The 13,388-nt window shown below is 31.5% G+C and overlaps 1 protein-coding gene across 3 annotated transcripts in view; it reads left to right on the top strand.

Moving 5' to 3' along the window:
* The window catches only part of LOC126850919 (protein couch potato-like), a 74,610-nt gene that overhangs the window by 36,060 nt on the left and 25,162 nt on the right, over positions 1–13,388 (top strand). For all 3 annotated transcript variants that reach the window (XM_050594417.1, XM_050594400.1, XM_050594408.1), the window contains exons 2-3: positions 2,417–2,494; positions 7,999–8,052. In XM_050594417.1, the coding sequence (XP_050450374.1) occupies positions 2,417–2,494; positions 7,999–8,052 (132 nt within the window). The remainder of the gene's footprint in view (positions 1–2,416; positions 2,495–7,998; positions 8,053–13,388) is intronic.

Genomic DNA, 13,388 nt, shown 5'->3' with positions numbered 1-13,388 from the left:
TACGTTGTTCAAGAGAAGAAATGTACGTAATATGACATATAGAGGTCATCGTTTCAATTAAAAATATTATATGCCGACTAAGAGAAAACGGGATATATACCTTATATTTAGAATAATTGTACATATGTATATAATTATTATATTTATAAAGCTTAAGTTGCTTATAAAAATTGGGACAATATATTTGAATATTTAAAATTAAATTTTTTGAATCTTTGATTTCGTAAAACTTTTGAAACAATATGGATTAAATTTCTAAATGTCAGTTATTGCATTTTTATCACTGCAAATCTTTTTCGAGATCGCGATAAACACAATCTAGTTTATCAATAAAAAATTAAGAAATATGATTTTGCATGTATGGAGCGATTACATGCCTTTCGTAGATTTTACTACATTCTCTCTACATAATTGTTATTAAAGTATTTAAAAACTGCTTTAACCGGATTAGTCTTAGTTTCGCGCGAGTACATGGAGATCTATTCTGCGATCTAATCAGTTAATTATGAAGGAGAATAATATGAATTCCTTTCTTACTTCAATCAATTCGCATTCCCTTCTTTTCAATCGGGTCAGCTCGATACTTTTACAAGTATAGTAATGTCTCAATAATTCGAACTTTTGTACAGTTTAAAGAGTTTAATTTATAACTAGAAAGAGTTGTAAAAGAAAAACTGTTGATAATTTCCTCAAAGTAAAGTAGTTTTTTTATGTTTTTCCTAGGGAATCTTACACATCTAAATGATAGTGTTAAGTATACAGTCACCAAGGTAAGCACATGTTAAATTCAATTTGCATTATTTTTAATCTCTACTATTTTTTTACGTTTTGTGTTATCCGAGTTTATGATAATTCTGATTAGTTATGGTCTTATTCAATTTGAATTATCGCGCTTTTATTATAGTAAGTCGTTTAACGATCGATAACTTGTCAATCAAAGGCGGTTTTTACAAAATTTATGCGAGCAGCAGGTCGAGACTTGTCAGTAATTAGATCTGCGCGTGTTCGCCATACTTTTATCACCGAGTTTCTTAACTTCATTAATTGCTGCAACCTCATTGCGGCAATTTGATGCTCCGCTCTAGAGATCATTATAAGTTAGGTGGCGAGACGCACTTACCGCTCGCACTTACTTTCGTATATCTACGCCTGCGATGCATGCGCGCAGCGCATGTTGCACGAGCGCATGTACGTATGTAGCCGCAGCAATTACTTAAGGCCCTTGCGATGTAAGACGCTCACGTAACTTGGCCAGCGAAACTTTACCGGTTACTCTCTTAGTCTCATCCATTAGTAGACGATCCGACCTGCGACGCGGTTGCGGTTACGTGTCTTGCTGTAGCGCTTTAGCGTCTCCATGCGACCAAGTTTTTATCAATATTGCACAAAGTTTGCTAGTGACAGGAGACGCTATACCGGCTATTAATTCGTGAATATCTAAAGAAAATTGATCAAATATTAGAAAGAGAAGAAGGATCCACTTGTGCGTTCTTGCAATAAACTTGTTTTCTTGAATATATTGATTGATTTTCTTTTAAAGATTACTTAATACTTTTCTATTGAAAAATTTATTTTTTATAAAAATTTTATCTAATTATTTCAGTATATTTTAATATTAATATTTGGCATTATAATTTAATCTTATATAGATAATGCTTTACATGGAAATTTAAATTGAATTTAAAATCAATTGGTTAGCATCGAGAATAATACTAGATTTACAACACACGATTGCTACACTTTATTTTTCTACCATGAAAAAGCTGCGTACTTTCAACATGATGAATGAATTATTAGCGATCAGCATTCTTATTGAAATGAGGACACTTGACTTCAGCATTTATCTGTGTATCAATGCGTTTAAGTTTGCTAGCATAAGTCACGTTGAATCAGTCTCCATTCTCGCTGCACTGTTCCCAATGACGGAAAATCGATTTGCATTCTCCGTTATAAGCGAAATAATATTGCATTAATTCAAACACGCCGATGTTAACGAGTGGCCGGAAAGGATGATCGATATTGGGGAAGAGAAATATCTTCGGGAATCACTTCCGAAGATCTTCGAGGGTTGATTAATTGGGGTATAATTAATTGGGCTCGGCGCTGTAAATTGCCACATTAATGGCGAAATTAAAAAGGAAGACGAATGAGGGGGACCGACTTCTTGTAGTCTTCAGGTATCTTACATTGATTCTGCAATTAGCCATCGATTCGTCTGATAGACGAGAGCAGGAGTCAAATCGAGAAAGTCGACTCCCCTGTCTCCGAGTCATCCCGATATACGCCTCCTCGTTTGTCTTTCTCTCTCTCTCTCTCTCTCTCTCTCTCTCTCTCTTTCTGAGCCGCTCTCCTTCCCTTTTACATCCGCAATTAGGTTAATTAACTCAATTATCATTCTCTTTCTCTCCTGTTTCAGGTGCGCACCTTGTTCGTGAGCGGCTTGCCGATGGACACCAAGCCGAGGGAGCTCTATCTACTCTTCAGAGCGTACGAGGTGAGTCTCTGAGAATATTCTTTCTCTATTCGCTTTATTATATATATATATGTATATATACGCGTTACTGCGATGTTGAGATAAAAAAGTAGAGTGTTCAAGAATTCAAGATTTGAGAAATCAGATATTCTGATGCTGATACGCAAGGACCTAAATGTAAATGACATTGACGGACTTAAAGTTTAGAGCACATTAATATTCTATCATCGGGTGTATAATATTTGAAAAGCGAGACGTTCGAAAAGGGAGCTCAAAGATCCGAAATTTTCATTGAATTAAAAGAGTTGTGTGAAAAACATAAATTATATAATTTTCAGGATTTTAATTTAAAAAATTTAAATTGTTTGAATTTTATATATCTTGACAATCTAAACTTTACGCTATTATACTTGCTAATGAAAATGCATTTTTAAATTAATTTTGCAATTAAACTATTTAATCGTAATTATATATTTATACATTTTATAATTAATTTAATTCTAAATTACATTTCATATTTTTATATACACAAATCTGAATATTCAAAGATATCAGTTTTCAAAAACACATGAACATTATATAATCAATTTTATTTTTATATATTTATATTTATTCAGATCTTTTTTTTTCTAGAAAATGCGCGATTTCAGAAATGTCTTGCTTTTATCGTTTTTGCATCAATTACTTCTGTATTTCACGCCTGGCGCTTCGCTGTTGCATTTAATTCGTTATGTTGAGGTTCAATAAGTTCATCTACATTCTCGCGACATCGCGCGAAATGCAATATTATGACTGAAGCGTTCGAACTGTATTCACAAGGGGAATATTCCCCTTATGAATCATGCTCGTCTATGCCGACCGCCCGTCGCGAGAGAGATGGTACTTCTCTATAACGTCATATTTGCACGGCTTGGGATCCTAGGTTGGTTTGTCTAAAGGGTTAATTATGTCGGTGCCAATTACGAGTTTGCGTTTCGAACTCCATCAGTGGAGACGAAAAATCGATAGCATGAGATCTGATGTGATCTCTGTTTCCTATAACAAAAAAATGCTCATTATTTTTCATATCTGCGATAATTTTTGCATTCATATTTCGATTCTTCAAATTCAAAAGCGCAAAAAATATAAAAAATTATACTAAACAAAGAAAAATATTAGGAATTATATATAAAAATAAAGTTAATCATATCTCTAATTGCTAACATTCTCGGTTTACTAAATTAATGCTCTCTTTCTACTTCATTATTTAAAATTTTTATTATCATACTAAATAAAATGATTAAAGTGATTTTTTTAACAACAAATCTTTCAAAAATTGTTGAAGACCTTGCTGCAAATTTAAATATGATTTGTATATATCCGAAATTTGTATATCAACGAAATTCAATCGCGTTTTAAGCCGACAGCGATTAGAGAGGATAGAAACCGCAGACATTTATTGCAGCGGAAAGAAAGACAGGCGGAAAAACGGGGAAATTGTTCTCGCTCCATTTGAATCTCCCTCGAAAGTTAAATCCGGGATTCTCTCAAGCGTGTCATTATTCGCTGGCGAAAAAGAAGGCGCAACGCGTTTTTTGCGCTCGTTTTACTTCGTCCTTGTTTTGTATATTCATTTGATATCGTCATGAGCAGTTTGCTCAAAGAGATTAGGATTAATCGCATACGTATGCTTACATTTCTGTCAGTACTGTAAGTTCCGCGAACAAAGTATGTATAGAGATGTCAGAGCATCTTTTCACGTAACAATCTCTCAAGGCACTTTAAATAATTATTTTATACAGAGAAATGTAATTATAGTAATTGTATTGTTGAAATGCCTTCTATCCAGTTGAAATTAATTTAATGTTTTTACGTATGCGATAAAATCACATGCATATATAATTACATATATATGTATATTAAATTAAAATATTCTAGTAAATTAATAATAATTTTGAGACAACACAATTATAGTAATATAAAGATAATATATAAAAATTGGAAAAATAAAATAAAATAAATAAAAACTTAAAAAAATAAAATTAATAATGCATAATATAATAATATTGATATATATATATATATATATATATATATATATATATATATATTATTATGCAAATTTATTTTATTAAATATTGTTGCAATTTGAAATCGATTTCCGTTAACTCTGTAAAGCTTTTGATGAATTTAAAGATAAAGTTTTCTTATCGTAAATTTTACATTGATGCTTTTTACTACTTTTCCAAGTTTAATTATTTTTATTAAAATTCTGTCAAAGTTGAAATTTATTTAAAATTAAATGAAAAACACTATTTTATTATTTGCATATGTCCCAGAGAGAAACTTAATGTGCCGTATTTTCTCATTTAGCCAATTATAATAGTTGCACTATTTATTTTCTATTACGAATGATTTTAATACATAAAATTTTAAATGTAACTTTTGATGCATTCTATTTACAATAGCAAGAAATAATAATTTATTTATATATAATTTCTTATATCATATTCTTTTCATTTATTCTTTGCTTTTTTACTTGTGACAGTACAAATAGAATTTTTCATTTTGCAAATAAAAAAGAATTGCCTATACACATAATATTATACAGATATTATAAAGAAGGACATTATTAAAACGCCAAGAGTTCAAAATCAGTTTACGATGCAGTCTAGAACGCGGAAATCGCTCGTTTTTCCATCGGCGACGGAGTGATCGGTGTAGGAGTGATATATATTGACGGCGTTTATCTTATATACGCTCGTACACACAAATTGCCGCGACTTCTCATATCAAGAGAGAACGCAATTCTCTTGGCATCGATACGCCAACCCATAACTGGCGACGTACCGCGGGACAATAAACCTTGAGAGGTGCGGGCGTGCGTTATTTTCGCTTGCGAATCTCTTGATTCGCGCCGCGCAAATCCTGTTATTAATCATCTTTGAAATATCGCAACGTAACTTAAACATGGCGCATAATGCGTCGCGCGACCCGTTTCCCACGTGAATTTACGATAAATTTTCAGCATGGGGAGGGGAGGAGACGAGAGAAGAAGAACCGAGCGGATTAGTCGCTATCGTGAAACTTTCGGAAAAGCGGAGGTTATTTGCACATTTCATCGGAGCAGCACAACATATGAACGGTGAAAACTCGATTATGCTCCCCCGGGAGACCAGCTTTTTAATGACTGCAATATTTCATAGTTAAGGGAAGTTAATTAATAATGTGCAGGGCGCCGAGCTAAGCGTCAAAAATGTTGGAAATGAATGCCTGGAAAATGCTATACATTAGACGGATCTAAGATAAATGTTTAGAAATGGAATGATAATTTAATACTAAAATTTATAACTTTATATGCATTAATTATATGTATATGTTTTTAATGAGAAAAATTGTATAAAAAGTATTGATTGACCTAATAATTTGATCTAAAGATAGATATTAATTTTGCTATTGTGCGTAATTTAGATTTTATATATTCGTGCAACATTAAATTTTAAACTGTTAGAGATGTTTGTCGTCGTTGATATTAAAATTTAAATGATAATATATTTTCTAGTTAGGAGAGATTGATTAATTATGCGAGATTAAGATGTTGGCAGTTGCCAAGAATATTGTAACAGATACCTGGGAAATTCTGCATACCGATTCATCTAAACTAATGCAAGATATATGAAGCAAAATAAAATTTTATCATTAATTTATCTATGAATTACTTGTGAATGAAGAATTACACGATCGATCTAATTAAATATCTAAAGTTTTCCAATTAGTAAATTGTTATATATTGTCAAACATATTCTTATAAAACTTTAATTAATTAAAATTTCTAAAGTTTTGTCACTACCGAAAATTTTTTTTTTTTTTTTAGATATTACATCTTTAAAGAATATTTTATTTGAAATTTAAAGAATATTTTATTTGAAATTTAAAGAGAGACAGATAGAAATTTAATTAAATCCAAAAATTATAATTTAAATTATTTTCATGACTAGTCGGCTACAATTCATCGGCATTATGATTCACGTTATGATACTTCTATAAATCGCGAAAAATAGTAGAGAATATATTTTTGCAGTTTGCTCGTGGATCCAACTTTAAACCCGAAAAACATTTTGCGGTATGCCGAATAGGCATTCCGAGACTTACTCTCTAATTGCGGCTTCGTTAATTAGCACTTCTATCATGATCGCGCGATTATTAACAGTTTGCTATTCTGGTAATGAGCACCGAGTTACAGCGCTCGCATGTAATTGAGTGCTCATCTCGTGCATTACTATTATAAAAATAAAGGAAGTGTTTTCACCATAAGGATTCTTTTACCTCTTGCGATAGTATACAAAGTAAGATACTTGATAGCGCAGTAACGAGGCTTATTTAGCTTGCAATAAATTAAAAACGCTGTTATACGATTAATAATCGGCTTTTCTTGCATTAACGTGAAACGAAGTAAAGTAACGTTTGCAGTAGGTCACTTAATAATTTAAGCGATGATCGAGAAATTTGCTAGTATCTTAGAATTTGTGTCAAATATTTAAAATATATGAACGTGTCGTGCCCCACTTTTCACTCGATGCTTTGCTATTTTTAATAGTCTTCATAAATTCTGTAGCTAACGGATCCTTGATGATTGCATTTTGGCCAAGTCTCTTGTATGCGCACTACATTTTTTTAAATGAAAAATACATTTCTCTCGTACATAGTTCTCTCGTACATTATTTATAAGTATTAGAAAGAGATATTAGAGAGAATATTTTGTAAGATTAAAAAAAAGTTAAATGTTTTGGAAATTGCGCAATAATAATATTTAAAAAGCTTAAAAAAAGGATAAGAGAAAAAATTCAAGATTTACAGATTTTTATAATGAATCGCTTCATACATGACTATAATTTTCGCTTTGGTAATTTCCGACCGTTATAAACACATGTTTAGCGTCAGGCAATATTTGCTCGCACCTGTTTACATACATATACGGTATAATGATCTGAAATATTGATGATCATTTTGCTCAATTCTCCAAGTATGTTTAATGACCTAACGTTCGCACGTCAAATTTTCGTGCGCTCTATGAATTGCGCGTGATATCGATTCCACGTTCGTTAGAAACTCAATTTCGTTTGTACAAGATAAGAGTTAGCATGATGATATACAACACATGAAATATGTATCTGTGATTAATAGCGTGATAATTATTGCAGATGTACATCATGTCATCGAATTCAAATTGATGACAATATGAGAACTATATCACAGCTACAATGCAAAAATTTCAGAACTGCTAAAAATTGATTTTCTAGAAATCGTTAATAAAAATGAAATAAAAAGTTTTTTTTTTAAACATGGGTTAAATTATTTGTATCAAATTTTTTTAAAATCACAATCAGGTTTTATATTACATTTTGTCATTTTTAAAGATGAAAAACAAAGCGTATATATTTTACAGTATGCAGCAAATTTTCATTTTATTATATCACAGTTTTTTACCATAAATATATATTTTAATATAAATATATTTTAATTACATAATATTTTTTGTGTTTCAGGGGTACGAAGGGTCGCTATTAAAAGTCACGAGTAAAAATGGGAAAACAGCATCGGTAAGTCATTTTATCGCTTAATTGACAATATTATTTATTATTATTACAATTTTTATGTGTATTTTTCTGTTCTGAAAAATGCATTGGTAGTTTTTAACATATATAAAATTACCTTATATATATAGATTCGCATGTGAAGTAACTCGATACTGTCAGTGTACACTATTTTTTTATGCACTTGAGGAGACGGAAAGATAGAATTGGATCTTGACTTTCTTGAGCGAATTTCTACAAAATATACATTTCGAGAAAATTCCGAATCAATTACGTGTAGTGGTGAAACTGGTGAAAACTCTTTCTCTCTCTTTTTCCTCCTCTCTGTCTTTCTCTAACACGAATATTCTCAAGAGAAAAACGAATGGAAAAAGTTGGTCAGCTAAACCGCAAGTTTTGATCGGATTTTCAAGACACGGAAATTTTATGTGACTTTATACAAATACTATTCATACCTGTCGATTTGCTCATACTAACAATAAGATGCGTACAATAAACGTTACTTATGTACACAATAATCGCATAATTTTCGATAGTTGAATAAAATAAGTGTTTTAGAGAGATTATAGAAAGCTTAAATTTATAATAATTACAATTTGCAAAATTTTGTAAATTAACAAAAATTAAAATGCTTTTATAAGAGATAATTATGATTAATATATTTTAGTACTTTTTTGTGCAATGTTACATAAATTTTGAACTCTAGTGAATTGAACATGCACTTTGAAATATCACGATGATTAATAAAAACGGCAATTGTTTATATTGAAAGGCTTTCTTATTTATTCAAGCGCGCTCACACATTGGTTGTGAGTCACGAAGCCCTAAACATACTTAATAAAAAAAGAAATACATCAAATTTCATCATGCGGCAATGCCATCGCACATTCTACTCTACCCAATATAATCCCCCGAGATAACATTAATTTGTATGACGACGCTGGAACTGTACACGCGAGAATGTTCTGACGCCGTAAAATTCTTAAATCCATACAGCACATTAACATTTTTAAAATTTATTTTCTTTTATTACACAATCTTTACTTACATTTTTTTCGCGCATGCAATACGTGCAATAACTTTCTAAAATAAAACGCAACGATTGTGCAACCGCAAGAGGATCGCATTTCACCCAAAGAATGTTAAATAACGAACGCTGAAAAAAATTATGCACGGGGCTATTGAGTAGAACAAAACTTTGAGGTATTCTATTATTTTTTAATGTTATGTTCTTCATAGTATTACAGATAATACGAATTATAGAGACTTTATGGAAAGCGTCATAAATCTCATTTTACTTTAGAACTTGTAGTTTATGTGTAAATATATATGAGATTATACTTAGAATTTGTGAGTTGCAAGATAGGTGAATCTTAAGATCTAGAAATTCTCGGACAGTTATAGATTCTTTGAGTTATCATTTTTGACAGCAATGAAAATTCTCTGGTCAATATAAAACTTGAAGAATCTATAATTATAATATTATATATATTCTTGCATGTATCAATCTTTAATTTCATGAATATATTTTATTTAAAAATATCATAAAATTACTGATTCTGCAATGTTTTCGAACATGTCAAAATTTTTTTCTTTTTTAATATGAGATCTAAATCTTAACTCACTTAAATCTTAATTCAATAATTCATCAATCCTTGGGAAAAATCTATGAAGATTTTAAAATTTTAGAAAAAAAATTGATTTAGATTTTTTAAATATATATCATTTAATACGATATATTATATCTTTACATTAATAAAAAAAATTCAAATTCTATGTATTCTTAGACTCAAAGCTTAGAAAATTACGAGTGCCTTGCTTCGTCTCTCGTATAAACTTCATCTAAGTTCGTTATTGATTATTAGGATGATTTGTGGAATATCACACGTAAATGTAATAACATGTTGTCGTTCGTACACGCGGCTTGACCTCGTAACCAGCGCGGAACGCAAGCGGTGGCTTGTAATGGCAGTAGTGTGATGTAATTGGATATAATGCGAGCAGAATACGAATAAAACAGACGAGAGAAGTACAAGTCGAGAGGCATTGCTTTCGTGTGAATGGTGCTTAAACCTCTTTGGCCACTGGCACGGTTGGGTACGAATCGATACCAGGTCAGGCCAACCTTTCTGCTATTTGTTTCCTTCGGTCATCGTTGCGCTGGGAACGAAAAGCAGGAAGGAGGAACAGTTTCCCTTAAAAACTAACGCTGAAAAGATTTTCAAATGTTGTTAGAAAAAGCTTTTGTTGTCTCGCATTCTTCTATTATCTAGCGCAATGTGCCATTGCAGAGTCCATACAAAGCCCTTTGTAGCTCGGTGATGATGATTTATCTCTACGCGTTGGAGTCTTCTATAAGTTAGAATTTATCTTCTTTAGATTTTTTTTTCGATTAACATTGCATTTTTTCCGTCTTCACGGATAAAACTCGATTCAATTTCAGCTTACAATTAGTAAGATTCGATTGATCGTGTAATAAAGAAAGGTACAGTTTTTAAATAAAAATTCTTTTCACATTTGCTATTGATTGACTTGAAAAAGTTTGAATTATAGATCGTGAAATTATTCTCTTTTAAAACTTGATTTTAATTTATATTTGTGACAATCTAACAAGTAATATCGAAACATTTACTTGCCTTTAAAGAAACCTTTTATCTCTCTCGTTATATCTATTTGGTATGACAAGGTAATAACTTTTGGACAATAAAATTAATAATTACCATTTCTCAAATTAATTTTATGACAATAATTTTGTGTAATAATCATTAATTTTATTATTTACAATTTATTTTATTATAATTTCCCCTATGATATCAAGTATGCTGTTCGATTTATGTTCTCTTTATCTCATCATGTTTAAATTGGTGACTTTCCTGGGAAATAAAATGCTTTTCCAAGATAAACCAAGGCATATTAAATTTCGGGGCACACAGCACACGTCGATGTAGCTTTAAATACATTGCAATTTTCTAAACGAAAAACGACGTTATAAAATCCGCGACGTTATACGTGACAGTATTGCACCTTGTGTGTGCAAGGTAGTGCCTCTATACCTACTTCTATCTGGGGTTACGTGCATAATTGCATGCACATTTACATGGCCGTGGCACATGCGGGCCCGAGTTGTCGCCGCGATGACGGCGGCGACGCCACAAAGAACCCTGGCGTTCCAGAAGAAAAGCCGATACGAGGAAGTGTTGCACTATCGCTGTTCGTATATCAAGAGAGGGCGTATTTGTGTGCGACAAAAAAAAGAAAAATAAAAATAAAAAAGAATGAAAATACAGGGGAAATCGATCGTCCCTGTCGGGCGTTTTGCACGCATGACCATTAACCTACATCATATCATGATGCATGTATTGATAAAAAACTGCTCGACGCGGCAAAACGATTACGTATTACGTTTGGGTATTCCGTGTCCCGATAAGAATAATTCCGCGAATTCGCGTAATGCACGCTAGTCAGGTCACACGCTTGCACCAGCATGGTTATATCTAATATTCGAATCGATAGAAACGGATTGCATTCGTCGTGGAATAAAAAGGGGTCGTTCGATGCGGTGCTTGCCGCATTTGTGAGAACTGTAAACATCTATTACATGTATCCACCAGGTGAAAGAGTGATAATTTATACTTTTAGTTGCGATAAGGAGTTCAGAATCTTTAGTTCAGAATCTACACGAATTATCAGATTTTTCATGGAATTTAATATGAATAATCAATAGCTCCTTTAACATTAAAATCTATCTCTTTTAGTTCGGTAGGTTATTGCACGTTATTTTTTACTCTGCTGCAAAATGTATGAAAAATTAAAAATGTTTTTAAAAATAAAAATATATATTTTATTTTAATTGTATTTAGCGAGATATTTTATTTTAATTCTAAACTATTAAAATTATTATTATAATTATACTGGTTGATGTTATATTAAGTCCATATTTAATTAAAAAAAAAATATAATAAAAAAGTATCTTAAAAATTTATATCTAGATAGCTAAACATTACATGTATATTGTGCAATATCTGTATCTGTCTGTAGTGTTTCAAGATCGAGTACACTCGATCGAGATCCAATTTTATTCTTTCTAATGCATGAATATTCGAGAGCCGCGGCGCGGAAATAAACAGCAACGAGTAACGAATTCTCGCGTTAACGATCAGGCATTTCTGTCTTTCGCATCGTAAAATCGACACCTTCGACTGCAGCCGTTGTAATCACGCGATGCATTATAAAGCGCAGTAGGTTCACCTTGATGGGCGATCGTTAGCACGGATTGATCCGCGCGTTCTCATGACGTTCGGCGTCCTCCGTTGCTCCGTTAATTCCGTATAAACCGATGGAATCGACGCCGTCTACTGAATAAATTAGCGGATGCGCGCGCGCAGATAAAAGGACGAAAGCTTATATTATGAGGAGGTGCAATATACAAAACGAGCGAGAGAGGTAGGGAACGCGTTAAAGGCACATTGAGATCTGTCATATGATTTCCCCCTTGATCAGCTGCCAAAATATTTTTTACACCATTATGTGGCCAGATATTTTTACATCTACCATATCAAATTATAGTACAAAATCATAAATAAATATAACACTGCAAATTGCCATTGCCAAGTAAAACTATATTTCTTAGTAGGTATTATAATTTATTTTATTACTGGCAAATTTTTTTTATACAAAAGACTGTGAGAAAATTAAACACAAATACTTGTTCTATTAAAAAGGAAAAAAAAAAAAACAAATAAATTATGTTGTATAAGATTTAAAAAAAATAAAAAATCTGACATATTTATATCGTATTATATTATTTTACATTATTTCACATTATTTCATATTATTAATTATATGAAATAATGTTATATGAAAATGTAATTTGCAATTAACATATGAGTAGATATTTTATTTATAGTAGAATCAAAAATTTAAAGATATAAAATAAAGATATTCTTGCAGATTAAGTTTTAGAGATGCAAACAAGCAACAAAACTTCTTCATCTAACTTCAGACGGATTTTAACAGAATTTTAACTATAGTCTTAGTTATTAAATTATTCAATTTTAAAAGTTAAACATTATAAGTCTAAAAGTTGCAGTATAAAAATGATCTTTATTAATATCCTTCCATAAAGACTTTTGCTTCAAAATTAAGTGAGAAATTTGTCTTCCTGCAATAATTGCGAATTACTCTGTCGTGTAGCATTTATTTATCTTATACAGTATTTATTATGAATAATGCGATAAACGTTCCTAAATAGGAACAATGATATGAACGGGTCGAGAAATGCGTCCGCGATTTTAAGCTCGTTCGTCGACGAACTAACATTAAGCGCTCGCATAATGAACGCC

The sequence above is a fragment of the Cataglyphis hispanica genome, chromosome 1 (assembly GCF_021464435.1).
Source record: "Cataglyphis hispanica isolate Lineage 1 chromosome 1, ULB_Chis1_1.0, whole genome shotgun sequence".
Classification (NCBI taxonomy): domain Eukaryota; kingdom Metazoa; phylum Arthropoda; class Insecta; order Hymenoptera; family Formicidae; genus Cataglyphis; species Cataglyphis hispanica.
Note: the sequence above shows the minus strand (reverse complement) of the source record. Positions and strands in the feature narration are given on the sequence as shown.